This window comes from Perissodus microlepis, chromosome 5 (assembly GCF_051167445.1).
Source record: "Perissodus microlepis isolate ML-2025 ecotype Zambia chromosome 5, ASM5116744v1, whole genome shotgun sequence".
Classification (NCBI taxonomy): domain Eukaryota; kingdom Metazoa; phylum Chordata; class Actinopteri; order Cichliformes; family Cichlidae; genus Perissodus; species Perissodus microlepis.
In genome coordinates this window covers 31792807-31809361 of record NC_140465.1, presented here as the reverse complement: position 1 = coordinate 31809361, position 16555 = coordinate 31792807, and the positions used below count along the sequence as shown (strand labels likewise).

General features: G+C 39.0%; 2 protein-coding genes across 2 annotated transcripts in view; one reads left to right on the top strand and one right to left on the bottom strand.

Moving 5' to 3' along the window:
- Nucleotides 1-4002: 4002 nt before the first annotated feature.
- The window catches only part of rtf2 (replication termination factor 2), a 21029-nt gene continuing 8476 nt past the window's right edge, over nt 4003-16555 (bottom strand). The window contains exons 6-9 of the mRNA XM_084929416.1: nt 10186-10296; nt 10055-10106; nt 7994-8068; nt 4003-5165 (exon numbers count right to left, since the gene is read on the bottom strand). Coding sequence (XP_084785542.1) covers nt 4969-5165; nt 7994-8068; nt 10055-10106; nt 10186-10296 — 435 coding nt within the window. The 3' untranslated portion in view covers nt 4003-4968. The remainder of the gene's footprint in view (nt 5166-7993; nt 8069-10054; nt 10107-10185; nt 10297-16555) is intronic.
- Nucleotides 12966-16555, top strand: part of gcnt7 (glucosaminyl (N-acetyl) transferase family member 7) — a 12022-nt gene continuing 8432 nt past the window's right edge. The window contains exons 1-3 of the mRNA XM_084929414.1: nt 12966-13438; nt 15536-15839; nt 16020-16555. The exon at nt 16020-16555 is cut by the window's right edge and continues 206 nt beyond it. Of these exons, the coding sequence (XP_084785540.1) occupies nt 15633-15839; nt 16020-16555 (743 nt within the window). The 5' untranslated portion in view covers nt 12966-13438; nt 15536-15632. The remainder of the gene's footprint in view (nt 13439-15535; nt 15840-16019) is intronic.

The following is a 16555-nucleotide window of genomic DNA, read 5'->3' as shown; positions in this document are numbered from 1 at the left end:
TCTGACGTTATGTGTTGGTGAAATAATTCAAACCAATATAAGCAAACAATAAATTGTTCCGTGTAGTTGGTATTTATTATATCTTTCCAAAAAAAACACAACAAAACACCAACTTAGTTTTATTATAGTCCCCCATGACCACTAAAGAGGCCTAAATAATAAATATAAATATATTTTTTCTCATTCGCAAGTCTTTATTATAACTATCAACTAAATTAAAATGAGCTTGTTTCCTAATCAGTGTTGAATGCTTTGTTTGATAAAATGCCGCACTGAGTGATCCAAACGTGAAAGAAAGAAAACAGCAGACTACCAGGAAAATCTCTGGATGGAAACAGTTCTGTTATTCTAAAGTTTTAACCACCATAATTTGATCATTTGTGGTGTAACGAGAAGCAGGCTTTGTACACCCTTTGTATGCTGTTTTCTTTACGCCCAGTATAAAATCTCAGCGCGGTACTTGTGCCTGTGCTGTCACCTAGGGGCCGCATCTTTTCATTACCACAGGACTGCAGTAGTAGCCTGTTTTGTAGTGGCTGTGGAGTAAGTAGCTACTCTGGGTGGACCTATTCAGAGATCAGCTCAACATATTACGTCTACGGTACTTAATTTTCAGTTATTTAAGTTATTTAGGTATTTACATTACATGCCACGATTACTTCAGTAGTGAGAAAAATAGCTTATTGGCATGGCATATTACTTTTTATTGCCATTTTCACATATGTGTGTGTAAGAATGATTGTTGCAGAGGTAGTACTGTATACAGATGGCACTAAAAGCAACCAATAAAATGTTGAAGGTAAAAAGTTTTTACATTTTCTCGATCAGACAAGTCAATCATCTAATTGCAACCCAATCGTGCATTTCCCTATATGGAAAATTAGAAAGGAAAAACCCGGCAAACATTAACTCAGGATGCAGTAAAAGTCTGACAGAGTATCACAAAGCAAGAAAGACCATATTTAACATTCACAGGTTCTGGATATCAGCTGTTGATACCAGAGGTTTCTCAGAGTATTTTATTACCATTAATTTGTCCAGTTTTTATAAACCTTAACTTTGTACAGTCAGGGAAAAAAAAATTTGAACCCCTGCTAATTTTATGAGTTTGCCAAATAACAAAGAAATGATCAGTCTATAATTTCAATGGTAGGTTTATTTGAACAGTGAGAGACAGAACATTAACAAAAAAAAAAAACACATTTCAGTAAAGGTATAAATTCCTTCGCATTTTCATGAAGGAAACAACTATTTGATCCCCGATCAATCAGCAAGATTTCTTAATACAGGTAATGAGCTGACATTAGGAGCCTTCTCAACTCGTTACCTGTATAAAGGATAGCTGTCCATAGCAGCAATCAATCTATCCAGATTCCAAACTCTGCACCATGACTAAGACCAAAGAGCTTTCCAAGGATGTCAGTGGTCCAAGGATGTGTGGACCTACACAAGGCTGGAATGGGCTACAAGACCATCGCCAAGCAGCAAGGTGAGAAGGTGACAACAGTTGGTGTGATTATTTGCAAATGGAAGAACCATAAAATAACTGCCAGTCTCCATCGTTCTGGAGCTCCACAAAAGATCTCACCTCGTGAAGTTTCAGTGATAATGAGAATGTTGAGGAACCAGCCCAGAACTACTCAGAAGGAATTTGTCAATGATTTCAAGGTAGGTGGGACGATAGTCACCAAGAAAACAGTTGGTAAAACACTAAGAAGTGAAGGACTGAAATCCTGCAGTGCCTGCAACGTCCCCCTGCTCAAGAAAGCACATATGCAGGCCCGTTTAAAGTTTGCCACTGAACATCTCAATGATTCAGATGAGGACTGGGGGAAAGTATTGTGGTCAGACGAGATCAAAATTCAGTTATTTGGCATCAACTCAACTCGCCATGTTGGGAGGAGGAGAAATTCAATTCAATTCAATTTTTTCAATTCAATTTTATTTATATAGCGCCAAATCACAACAACAGTCGCCTCAAGGCGCTTTATATTGTACAGTAGATCGTACAATAACAAATACAGAGAAAAACCCAACAATCATATGACCTCCTATGAGCAAGCACTTTGGCAACAGTGGGAAGGAAAAACTCCCTTTTAACAGGAAGAAACCTCCAGCATAACCAGGCTCAGGGAGGGGAGGGGCGGGGCCATCTGCTGCGACCGGTTGGGGTGAGAGAAGGAAAACTGGATAAAGACATGCTGTGGAAGAGAGAAAGAGATTAATAACAGATATAATTCAATGCAGAGAGGTCTCTTAACACATAGTGAGTGAGAAAGGTGACTGGAAAGGAAAAACTCAATGCATCATGGGAATCCCCCGGCAGCCTACGTCTATTGCAACATAACTAAGGGAGGATTCAGGGTCACCTGGTCCAGCCCTAACTATATGTTTTAGCAAAAAGGAAAGTTTTAAGCCTAATCTTCAAAGTAGAGATAGTGTCTGTCTCCCGAATCCAAACTGGAAGCTGGTTCCACAGAAGAGGGGCCTGAAAATTGAAGTCTCTGCCTCCCATTCTACTTTTAAATACTCTAGGAACAACAAGTAGGCCTGCAGTGCAAGAGCGAAGTGCTCTAATAGGGTGATATGGTACTACAAGGTCGTTAAGATAAGATGGGGCCTGATTATTTAAGACCTTGTATGTGAGGAGCAGGATTTTGAATTCAATTCTGGATTTAACAGGAAGCCAATGAAGGGAAGCCAAAACAGGAGAAATCTGCTCTCTCTTTCTAGTCCCTGTCAGGACTCTTGCTGCAGCATTTTGGATTAACTGAAGGCTTTTCAGCGAGTTTTTTGGACATCCTGATAATAATGAATTACAGTAGTCCAGCCTGGAAGTAATAAATGCATGAACTAGTTTTTCAGCATCACTCTGAGACAGGATATTTCTAATTTTAAAGATGTTGCGCAAATGAAAGAAAGCAGTCTTACATATTTGTTTAATATGTGCGTTGAAGGACATGTCTTGGTCAAAAATGACTCCAAGGTTCCTGCCTATGACTCCAAAAACACCATCCGCACCATCAAACATGGAGGTGGAAACAATTTACTTTGTGGGCGGGGACAGGGGACAGGACAACTGCACTGCATCAAAGGGAGGATGGTTAGGTGAGAACCTCCTTCCCTCAGCCAGGGCATTGAAAATGTGTCGTGGATGTGTATTCCAGCATGACAATGATCTGAAACACACAGCCAAGTCAACAAAGGACTGGCTCAAGAAGAAGCATATGAAGGTCTTGGAGTGTCCTAGTCAGTCTCCAGACCTTAATCCCACAGAAAATCTTTCGAGGGAGCTGAAGGTTCGAGTTGCCGAACATCAGCCACGAAACATTATTGACTTGAAGAGAATCTGCAGAGGAGTGGGACAAAATCCCTGAGATGTGTGCAAAACTTTGTGGCCAACTGCAAGATACCAACAAAGGTTTTATCACCAAGTACTAAAGCACGTTTTGCAAAGGGATCAAATACTAATTTCCTTCATTAAATTGCGAATGGATGGAATTAAAAACTTTTTTGAAATCCATTCTTTTTTTGTTTTTGTTCCGTCTCTTAGTGTTCAAATAAACATACCGTTGAAAATATAGCTGATAATGATGATTTCTTTGTTAGTGGGCAAACTTACTAAATCAGCAGGGGTTCAAATATTTTTTTCCCTGACTGTAAGTAATGCCACTAATACTCAAAAGTTGTTTTTTTTTTTGTGGATTTATGCTGAGTCTGTTTTTTCAGTTGCTTCCTGGTTGTCTCATTACTGTGAGATACAAGCCCTAATTACAAAAATGTGACACTGTCCACATTATCACTGCAGGGAGACTTGTTGTTGCGTAAGAGTTTTTTATAGCTTGTGTTAGGTGTGATGTTTCCCTTCAAGTGCACAACAGGGATTTGGTTTTGCTTTTGTGATCTTGGATAATTAATGCTCTGTTATGCACTTGGTAATGTGTTACAGAAGAGAGAACACAAAGATGTAATATAATCTGCACCATAAAAACAACACTAAAATACTGTGAATAGAAATTTATTGTGGTATTGCTTGATACAAAAAAAAAAAAAGCAAAAAGGAAGAACAAAGCATTTTTTTATTTCTTTGTAAATGTTGTAAATGTACTGACTGTCTATACAAGCACATTTAACCTCAATATGAATTCATTTGGAGACAATAATACAATGTAACTTTTTATTTTGAAGGTCTTCCATTAAAGTCCAGACAAAAATGCACAAAAACGAAAAAAAGCATTAGTTGTTGAGTATATTTCCCCAATCGCATTAAAGCTGTTGGTCTGGGCTGTGGTGGTTATTTTGCAAATCAGAGGAGTCAAATACAGCAAATGCTTTAGTTTTTCCCCCGTTTCAAAGAACAATTGAGAAATAACTAATTAAAAGAACAAAAGTGAGTGAAAGTCACCTGCTACACCTGTTAAAAAAAATAAGCCAAAATAAATAGCTACCAGGCACATACAACTAGATTTTGTGAGGAAGGAAAATCTGGAGATACTAATTACTGAGGATCTGCCTTTTCAAATGCAGGGCAGTTTGTCTTTTTTCATTTTTCTTATCATAACTAAGGACTAAAATAAATGCAGCAATCCTGTGAGCACATTAAAATGCTATTTTCTGCCCATTAGGGGGAAGCAGAGTGCCACTGATAATACAGTCATTCTAGTATTAATTCCTCAACCACCTGTGACTGAGAACAAAGAGGTTGTGAGGGAATCCATGGGGAGGAATTAAGTTACAAAGCACACACTCAGAACCACTTAGGGAGCCGCAACTAAATGTTCACAACATGTAAACACTGAGCTACTGGGAACTGGAGAGAGAAATTGGGAATTAGCCCACATATCGCTGTCAATATCTGAGGTCATGTAGGGTTGGTGTGTGTGCTTGGTATGCACAGCAAGATTTATTTTAATATGTTAATATTTCTGGAAAGATCTAGAAACTGTGATCTATGCACTTTAGTAGTTATTAGAAGTGATAAGGGGTGTGGGTGACCCAGTTGGATGTCTGATCTTTAGTGCGCTTGGCAGAACTGTGGGTTGTGAACAAAGACTTAAAAGCCTCTGACTTTTCGTTCATATCCTGGATGGACCTCTTTGTAGCAGAGGCTGATGAAGACTTGGTCGCTTTAGACGAGCTGGAAGATCCAGAGGGTCCAGCCACAGCTGAGTAGTAGGATGAAAGAGACAAAAAAAGGCATCTTTAAAAATAAGGACTTGTTCCTCCCACAGGTTGATAATACCCATTAGATGTTACTTTAACTACAATAGTCTAAGGAGCTTGGAAAGAGTCTGGACTTCTTTAAGTTTAGTCGAAGATGTTTCACCTCTCATCCAAAAAGATTCTTCAGTTCTAAGGGCAATTGGTGGAGAGTCCCAGATTTTAAGACCTGTGGAGAGTCCCCAAGAGGGTCATGGACCCCCTATTGATCCTCTACCTAATCACACGAGCCAAGGTGTGAAAAAACAAATGCAACAATACTGTCATCCCTTATGTAGCAGGTTTATCAGAGCAACTCAGGAGAGTTTTCTCCAAGCACGACATCCCAGTGTACTTCAGACCCAGCCACACACTCAGACAAAAACTGGTTCATCCCAAAGACAAAACTCCTACACACAAACTTAACAACGTAGTGTATGCTGTACAGGGAACCGGGAATGCTCAGACCTCTACACTGGAGAAACCAAACAGCCAGTTCATAAACGCATGGCACAACATAGAAGAGCCACCTCCATGGGACAAGACTCGGCTGTCCACCTGCATCTAAAGGACAAAGGTCACTCTTTCGAGGATGCCAATGTTCACAGAGAAGACAGATGGTTTGAAAGAGGTGTGAAAGAAGCCATTTATGTCCACTGTGAGCGACCATCCTCGAACAGAAGCGGTGGCTTACGACACCAGCTGTCTGCCATCTATAATCCAGTTTTGAGATCCCTTCCTAGACGCCTTAACGCCCACTCACATCCTGGGAGATTTGACCTCAGTAAATCACATGACAGGGTGGGGCTAGGCTTCACAATGGGTTCATCCAAAACCTTGGCTGATTGGGACCCACACCCGTTTTCACACCTTGGCTCGTGTGATTAGGTAGAGGATCAATAGGGGGTCCATGACCCTCTTGGGGACACTCCCATAGGGTTTAAAATCTGGGACTCTCCACCAATTGCTCTTAGAACTGAAGAAGCTTCTTGGATGAGAGGTGAAATGTCTTCAAGCAAACTTAAAGAAGTCCAGTCGCTTTTCTTTCCAAGCCCCTTAAACTACGATGACCTGGATGACTGAGAACACTTCATAGACATTTTAACTACAGTAGAATTTTACTTTAATTGGACATCAGTGGTAAAACACTGAACATTAGTCTGAACATGGATCATTAACCTCCTGAGCCCTAGAAGAAAAAATGTGTGATAGATTTCCGTTTAGATAATTTAAGTATTGTTTCAAAGAAAAAATAACTGTGGAAGTGGAGTCAAATTTAGAGCTGTCAAGAAATGAGGTGGACAAGAGCCAGACATTAGAGCACGAAGGTGAAATTTCAGACAGAGTGAAAAGTTCATACCAGCTTTTGAGGGGCCTGGCAAAATGATAACATCCATCGCCCATTATGGACAAGAAGGATTGTGTAAGCTAAGGCTCTGAAGTTGTGGGTAGTTACTGGTTTCTCAACTGTTATGCAGGACATCGAACTGTGAAGGTAATCACACTTCATGGCAGCCTTATTGCATTCTGTATCCACTTTCCAGAGTGCTTTATTCTGCTCCCACTTAGCTGTGACGTTAAGATCATTATTACTTAGACTGCCCAATGTTGATGAAGCTCTCTCAACTTAATGAATTGGCTTTAATTAGGAACCAGTAAATTCAGATTTTAAGCTATCTTTACAAGCGGTGACAACAGATAAACTGAACAATGTTTCAGTTCCAATGCCACCTTCAGAAATCACCATTTCCCTCTTGTTTGTGTGGTGATTTTTTTTCTATAACCTGGTTGCCTATTTTCTGTTACACACAACCACCAGACAATGGTTTCCTGTCTTCATGTTACCTATAGAATTTTCAACACAATTTCAGTATGTAACCCAAATTGAATTAAGAAAGATAGCAGATGTAGAGTTTAATAATATATATGCTGAAAGTGCATTAATTACATGACTTGACAAAATAAGAGAAGAAATCAAAATCTTAGCTGGTGGGAATGTGAGTGTGTGAATTCAACTGAATAGGTTTTTATTTCCCCTTCTAGATATTAAAATGCCTAAAAAATTGAGAGCCCTACATTAAACAGTTCCTATTATGGATGGTAGGTACAGTCACACCACCCCTTCGTAAGCTCCTTTAAAGATGATGAGCCTCTGAGCTTCCACCTTCCTACTCTGATGTCTGGCCTTTGTCCACCTCATCCCCTGACAGCAGTAAGACTGACTCCTCTTCCATAGTTCTGAGTAAATTATCTTTCTGCTTCATCCTGCCTTCTGCTACCGGAAGTATGGACTGGTTGAAAATGTAAGTAGTAAGTCCTGCTGTTCAATACAAAGGACAGTGAATACAATTTTTGTTTTGGAAGGGATAAACTTATTGTACATTTCTGAAATCAAAGTCAAAGTTAAGACTCTCAAATTGAAGAAACAATCTGAGTGTAAGCAATAGAATCATAATGTATGCCAATCTGTGGAAGCTGCAATTTCCATCATTTTGAAAAGAAAGTGCTCGGCAACCTCCACAAATGTGGCATTAATAAAAAGCCCATCATGTCCCCTTGACAGTATAGTAGGAGTCATATAGGTAGCATAAATGGTGCTTAATGTGGCAGTCTCAGTCAGAGGACAAAATTCATTGTTGGGTCTTAGAAGGTTAATAAAAAGAGGCTGAATGAATTACATACAGAAAACCACATTCATGTTTTTAAAACAGTTGACTTCAAGAGATTTGTGAAGACAATGCAATGTCAATAGACTATTTGTCTGTACGTAAAAGATCCAAGTATTGTTATTTACCTGACTGGCTGCTGTCACCACCATTTTGTTGCAAGCTTGTTCCTGCTATATCATTGGGAGGAGACACTGTACCGTCTGTGTGGAAAGCAATCAGGCAAGACAGAAGATAAATGGTTAAACGCACTAATACTTATGTAGCGTTTTTTAACTTAGCACTAAATGTGCTTTCTTCCTACAACCCTCATTCACCCAATCACACACACATTCATAACAAGCACTTTTTTCTATACCTTGTCAAACATTCATCCACAAAAACATTCCAATGTATGCTTTAAGACATGCACTGACTGGAGTGCCCGGCAAATTGATCCACAGGCCCACCAACTGGTAAACGACTGTTCTACCCCCTGGGCCATGTTTTTCCCAGACTGTGTAAGTTGAGTGGACTTATACTGTTCAGTGAAATACGTTGGAGCAGGGCTGGACTGGGACAAAAAATCGTCCCGGGCATTTTGACTGGAGACTGGCCCACCAGGTATTATAGGAAAAACCATAAAGCCTTTGAATGAAAACGAATGCTGTTGTAACAGTGATGTACACTGTCTTGTTGGTGTATATGCATCAATCTAATAAACTTAAACCTACACCATCCTCCCTATTCTGGTATTCTAAACAGTACTTAGCCGAAACCCAAAGACTGCTTGGTCGAGTTAACCTCCTGAACTATCTACAACACATGGTGGAAACCTGAAATTAAGACAGAGAAGACTAGAGGTGAGACATGATCATTACTGAATATTAAAAATAATAAATGACAGATTTAGTGGTATTTTCATAAACTATTTATTTACCACGTCAATGGCAGGGCAAATATTTTTTCTAACATGGCAACCTTTAAAAAGTGAAAGGAGACAGAAAGACAGGTGAGAAAGAATAAAACTTAATTGACTTTTTGATGGCATTTTACACACAGTACTGGTACAGTATCTAGAAAGTGTGGGAAAATACTGGCATCATATACAGTACTTTCCTCTGAAGAAATTATGATGGGACCCTGAAAAAAACATTCCTATGTACAATAATGGATTTCTATACAGTTTACATCAAATGAAAACTTTGGTTGTAAGAGTCAGATTATTTTTTCAAATTATTTAATAAAAGCTAGACATTTTAAATGAGAATAAGAAAGAAAAGTATTTCTTTGTGCCCCCCTTTCCCTGTTAATGCCCTACCTGGCCCCCTGGCAAGACTTTGCTAGACCCGCCCCTGCACAGTTACCAGCTGTCAGCAACGTAGAAAAGGATCCTGGTGTTAGTTGTCTCTCAGAAACAGTTCATAACTTCCCTTCAACTCATTCATGTCACCTAAAAGGTAAACCTGTTTCTCCATCACCTGTTCAGCTCTGATGATTCAGTAAGGACATCTCCTGGTTTCATCTTCATGTTTCCCTCTCACCACATATCCAAACCGATATCATGACCAACAGCTTTTACAGCTGTGGCTCCAGCAAACGCCAGCTGATACTAGAAAGTAATATTAAGTAAATTCTAACAACAACTTATCAACCTTAAGTGCTGCTGCTGTTTAGCAGCCTCCTCCTGCCTCACTTTTCCCACCTTTCCAAGTGGTGGAGACCAGCCACTTGCTAATGTTACTGAATCTGTGGAAGCTCCGCCATAGCCACCACCAAGCAGTTGAGTTATTTTTACACATCTGCCAGCATCTGGCCAATCCACCACCTTTCATTGTTTATACCGTTACGTAAAGAAAAAAACCTCCAAAAAAACCAAAACATCGAATGGGGTTTCTCAGTTAGTCTTGTTTGTGAGTTGAGAGCGTTGTGCTATTATTGAAAACAGGAAACCACAGCAATGTTCTCTGTTGGCACACAACACTGACACCTTCAATTTAGACTAATTAACATATGTATCTTAACTTCTCAGTATTTACTAGTATTCAGTGTGAGTTAAAAGTTTGAATAACCCAGCTAGTACACTACAGCACATTCAAAATATTATCCAAATGAAGAAGAAAATTTTCTGGCCTTTTGCTAGTTCGTTGGCCTTGTTCATGCAAATGCTGAACACATATGATGACCTACTTACTAGGCTTCACACAAACCTTTTGATTCTGATGTTGACACCGTTTCAGTTGCTTTACTCTTCTTTGATTTCTGAAAATCAAAGAATACTTGTTTCAGGTTTTTGTAGTTGTGAAGACAGATTCTATCAAAAAGCAGAGAAGTCACACACCTTAGTTTTAGCTTTGGCCCGCTTCTCTTCCATCTTCTCCCTCAGCTTGTCCACCTCCTCCTTGTTGCCATTGAGCACAACAATATCTTCATCTTTAAATGGATCCCCACACTATAACACAAACATTATATTCCAGATAAGGGACTCTTAAAGGGATTTAGAAAAGGCAAACATGTTTTGCAACAAGTGTAAAGGCAGAAGACATTCACCATATAGCGTTATTTCAGCTAATGCACTGTTATCCAGCACAACTGTTTTAAAATTAAATATGAGGTAGGACTTTCACATATATCATCTGAAATCATGAAGCGATGAGCAAGTTCTATGTCAACCTCTGTTTACCATTTAGTACCTAAAAAGGGAACTACTTCAACAACCCCCAACAAAGCAAGATGTTTTGCAAAATCTGCACATAAACCTCCTCTCTTTCTCAAGGTGGAAACAACAGACCTGTTTTACTATTTGAGGAAACAACACACCCTTCAGCAGAGCAAGCTATGAAGGATGGTGCTGTGTAATCCTAAAGTAAAGTAAGCACTCAACCAAGCATCACTAGCTGCACTCTATATAGAGCAAGTCTTGGAAGGAAAATACTGGTGTGGAAAAGCAGGACTTTAAGTGGTTGGTTAAAAAACGTGACCCAAGATACAACATCCAATGTAGAAAATATTTTTTTCATTTTTATTGAAAAAGGAATAAAAGTTTTTAACTAAAATACTATGCAGGCTCCGAACGAGTATGTCAAAGGAAAATTGTTTTTATATAATTTGATCAGCTCCATGAAATGTGCTTTTTATTGATCACTAAGCAATCTACATGTCTACGTGACTTTTCACCTAATAACTTTTGTGATGACGAACTTATTCAGCTACTAACCGCTTCCTGTTTTCAGAGAACATTCAGATGTAGAGAAGAGAAACCTCAGCTCTTTTACGAGAACATACAGATGTAGAAAAGGGAAAAACCTCGCGAGTGAAAGACAACTGCAGTGTTTGTGTTTTCTAACTCAGGTGTCTCAAGCTGAAGAACTGCGGGGTGATTCTTAGAAATCCCCTGTCAGAGTAAAAAAGTGAAGTTTTTTTTAGTTATAGGTAAACTAAAGTGCTAAGGAGTTACGTTAAACCTTTACTTGAAATTTCCAGGGAAACACGACTAGCTTATTTTACTGTTAATTGTGTTATTATTGTGTATAATTCTCTATTACTAGTATTGTGTATAATGCTGTTGCTAGCGCCTCCTTTCAATAGATTCATACTTTGAATGAGGTAAACTGTTATCAGTGACAGTAGCTTCTTGGCAAAGGAGGATTAAAAAAGTGCCCTTCAATTACTTACACTTTTAAAAGCTGCCTACCTGCTAGCATTGATAAAACATTGTCTGGTTGTATATGCATTATACATTTTGTGGCAAAACAGGAAGTAACAAAACTGAAAGTTGATTGTAATTAACATCATCTCAGGTATTTTGAAATATACATATTTGGCTGTCAGGCTAGTTCAAAATGATTTTCTCTGAAAAAGTGACTGCTTTCAGTTTCACTTCGTATAAGTACATGTAGTCCAATCCATCTTGCAAATCAGTTTTGTTTTGTTTTTTTAACTTTCTCAATGGACGTTCATAAAATGTTGCTCGTTTGCATCTTTTGCAGGAATACGCAGTAAAACTTTTTTTTAATATGCCTTTTGCTTTTTCCATGAGCCATTAATATCCACACATACCTAGAACTTAACATTAAATAACAAAACTATTAGATCAACCCACAGATAATTTCCTTGTCGGGACACGTCCCTTTTCCATTTTATTTGCGTGCTGCCTGCCTATGACTGGCTAAACTCTGTGAAGCATGAGGGGAAAAAACAAAACAAAAAGCCACGAATACAGGCAGTCAGACACGCACACATCGATGAAATGACTAAGACAAAGAAATGTTATTGTTATTCTATGTTATTATTTCAACAGTTTGACACTTGAGATTTTCACAATACAATAAACCATTCTGTCACACCAAATCAAAAGTTTAATATTTGCTCCAGATCCAAATTAAAATGTCATTTGTTTTATTGTTGCTGTTGTTTTCATCGTTCCTTTGGTTTCAGAAGTAGCACTTGAATTATGATTTCATTTATCCACAACAGTTTGTAAGTTTGCTAATAGAAATACAGGATAATACTGGTTAACGATAACCCTGTATGAAACAAACTGGCTTACATATTTGTGAAAGTCTTGCAATTAAAAAGAAAAAGGCTTAGGTTTTTGTGTCTCTAAACATATATAAACAGGATGAATGCTTTTAATAGGAAAACACACACCCATATTCAAAAACAAATATTAAACCCCTGAGTAACAAGTAGGGGATCCATTGTGTGGTTGTAATGCAGGCTCACTGGGTGTGAACCGTGACCATGTGCTCTGTTCAACACAACAGAGATAATCTCGGGAGCTGACCAAGCAGCAAATAAACTCTGTGGGCCGCTATGAAGTCTGTCACTCTGCTGTTACGATCACCAAAAATGACACAACCTAGCATGAAGTCAGTTAGTAAACAAGTCAACCAAATTTTTTTTTTTTTTTGTAACTGCAAGAGGCAACAAGATTGTGAACAAGAGACGAGTCACACTGCACACCATTAACAGGGCAGATAAACTGGAACTGATCTTATCTGAGAGGAAAAAAGAAAGAAGAAACTTGAGGTAATGAGATTCGAAGACACGCAAAAAACAAGAATACTGATGCAATACACAAGTGAGCAGGAGAGAGAGAGAGAGATAGCAAGAAAGAGAGAGTGTGTGTGTGTGTGTGTGTGTGTGTGTGTGTGAGTGAGAAATGTGTGAATATGACTCCTTATGTCAGGTGTGTGATTGGGTGTTCATGCTAGTAACCAGGGAGGGCCGGACTTGTCTCATGGGGCTGTGGGAGGAGAGACATAATCAGCTGCAAACACAACAAGAGAATACTCCACACAATTACAAACCACTGTGGCTCACTCACAACGCAACATCAAGCTCTGAGAAAGCAACCTCCTGACGAGAACACAAGAAAGCAATTCAATTTAGCTTGAATATATTGCTGACACTACCGCTACTGCTGCTGCTGCTGATGGCACCAAAGGAACGGACTCTTCACTGCAGGACTTCAAATGAATTATAGCAACATAACTCGCAGGAGCAATTTAGGTCATTAAGACCCAAACAGGTGCTGATGTACAAAAGTTGACCTCTTCACTATAAGGAGTACAGATTGACCTGCATCAAAGGTAGGTCACTAAGCTTGGCATTTCTTTGTCTTTCTTTCTTTACATATTCTGCTATTGTCTGTTTATTTCTGTTGCCTCTGACCAAAGCAGCAATGTGATAAATGATTGCACGAAAACAAAATATAGTCGAACATGCTGATCTAAATATGATCTCAAATTTTCATTGCAAGGAATGTATAAACAAATATTTTAAGAAACCAAAGGGTTTTTTTTTATCTACCCAAACTCATAACCAACAACCAGCAAGCTATTCCTTGTTTCTACATATGAACTGTTCTTTCTATTAGTCGCAATATGAGAAGGATAGGAATCTCAGCAGATCAGAAACATACACATTTCCATGGCAGCCTCCCTGCTGATATCTTTATCTTCAGTGATATTCTCAGGAACAGGCTTGAGTGAGGATGTTTACTGTGAAAGAGAACAGTGTTCAGAGATGTCTAAAGCTTCTATGCCCTCCAAAGGATACTTGGGTATAAATTTTTATTTTTTTTTTTAAATAAAAATAAATAAATAAAAGTTGTACTTTTTTCAATTAAACTCAGGTTTACTTACATAGGACCTAACAGTATTTGGGAGAAAACACCAAAACTTAAAAAATTCCCTGTAAGCAAGCAGTTTGTGGGGAGTGTAGAACTCTCTCTTAACAGAAAGAAACAGCTAGCAAAACCTGGCTCCGGGGGGCAGTAATCTGCCATATCCAGTTGGGGGTGTCGGGATATGCTCGGTGCATCACAGTGCACCGATTTAGTCCTTAAAAAGGAGCTACTTCAAACCTCCTCCAAAAAAGCGTTTTCGGAGACGTCTGTTACCCAACAGCTCGATAGCTAGCCGGGGTTCAAGGCTCATTAGAGCCGGTGAGAACACCGGACTCCCGGCAAATCGTTTTCAAACCCACCGCCGTCTTTCGCTACTCAGGTTAAACATGGTATATAAGTCACTTAGATAACTTAAAAATGTTATTGTTTGGCTTTTTTCAGTATTTTATTTCTTCCCAAGTAAATTGGTTTGGCTGAGATTAAAATTATAGTTTTACACAGATGAATAAACGTCAAGCAGACAACTGATTATCAGAAGTGCGAGATGCTCGAGAATATACTCCGGTGTCCTGTTATACTTTAGATAGCAAGGAGCAGACGGCCGAGTTTATTCAACTTTACCGAGACAATCTGCAAATTTCATTAAAAGTTTAATAAACTATCATCTTGTCTTTATTTTTAGTTAGCACATACCTTAAACACTTAAAGCTGTAAGCTGGTGCAATAAGCTGTAAGTTTTACGTCCAATGGACGCACAATCTGATTAGTCGACTAATCGCAAAAATAATCGTTGACTAGTCGACTATCAAAATAATCGTTTGTGGCAGCCCTAATAACAAGGGAAGGGAAGCATCTATAATGTAAACAGAATTGGTCCCAGCACAGAACCCTCTGTAACTCAATAACAAACTTGTCATGTGAGAAGACGACTCCCTATTTGAATGCACACATTGGAATCCATCAAATAAGTCAAGATTAAAATCAATTCAAACCATTTCCTTTAACACAAAAGCATATATGAGTCTCTGTAGCAAAATACTGTGGCCAATGAATGTGACACTGAGATTTAATAGGATAGCCTGTTGTTCAAGTAAAGTAATTGTTCACTACAGAGGTTTCAGTACTATGATAAATTCTGAAACTACACTCAACGTCCCCCAAATAAACCGCTCCTCTGCAAGTGTGCAAGTGATCAGTTAAACATTTTACAAGTACTCTTTCAAGAACTAAATCATCTTCTTCCCTTTGCCGCGTTGAAAATATACATAGCAACAAGATGAAAACAAGTTATCCGCAATTGAACTGCTTTGCATTATCATAAAAAATACATCTAACATAGTGATCAATATCAATTACCTTTGCCATGCTTTTGTAATATCATCATATACAGAACAGCAAGTAATTCACTCCCTGTGTTGCAAGCTGTGGTTCTAGGAAACACATCCCATAGACATTGCAGAAGCACTAAAGCAGCAGCAGTTAATGTGCCAAGTATTATAAGCTAGCTTCATCAATTAGGTCCAACCTAAATACTTAACCCTATTTTATATTCCTCAAGGATCCAGGATCCTTCTGCAAATAATCCAACTGGATGTCTCCACTGCAGAAGCTTTAACTGTGGTGGTACTGGCAGACTACAGAGAAACAGGGCTATTATGCGCCAGCTTGAAGGGACAAAATGCAGCTTCCTCGTGTGCCTCGGGATAAGTATTATTATCTTTTCCTTCATTTATCTGAGGACTAGGACGCCACCTGAGTTAAAGCCTCCCCCATCTTCAAGTTGCAAACCTTTCTCAACTGCGTGTAAAACTTTTTTGCCAGGCATGAAGAAAGGAGTAAATTGGTACAGCCGTGACTGCCAGGTATGTATTTTCCCCCCACCCTTTCTTTACTTCTGAGAAATAAAAAGCACAAATATTCTAGATGAAATTTTCATTTGATCTAACAACCAGTTAGGAGCATTAGCACAGCCACATTGACATTCCTATTTAAAAATGAGTTTCAACAGTAACAGTCGCAATATATGCTTTTTTGGTCTACAGGTGGAAAGCTACATTCTAAACAGCCACCTGCCGTGCTCAAACTTGAAAAAAGATTTACACTTTATAACAAAACCTCTAAGTCGTGCAGAGGAGGCTTACCCTTTAGCTTTCATTGTGACTATTCATAAAGAGCTAGAGCTTTTCGTCCGCCTCTTGAGGGCAATTTACATGCCACAAAATGTGTACTGCATTCACGTGGATGCTAAGGCTCCACGGGAGTATCGGGAGGCTGTACAGAAGCTAGTCAGCTGCTTTCCAAATACATTCCTCTCCAGTCACAGTGAAACTGTGACCTACGCTGGTTTTTCTCGTTTGCAAGCAGATCTGAATTGCATGAAGGATCTAGCGAAATCCAAGACAGACTGGAAGAAGGTGGTGAATCTGTGTGGACAAGATTTCCCTGTTAAGAGTAACCTGGAACTGGTACAGTACATGCAGAGCCAACAATGGAGGGATAAAAACATGACACCTGGGGTCAAACAGCCGATGTCTATGATGTACAGAACGCAACGCCAGTACAAGGAGATTGTGGGGTC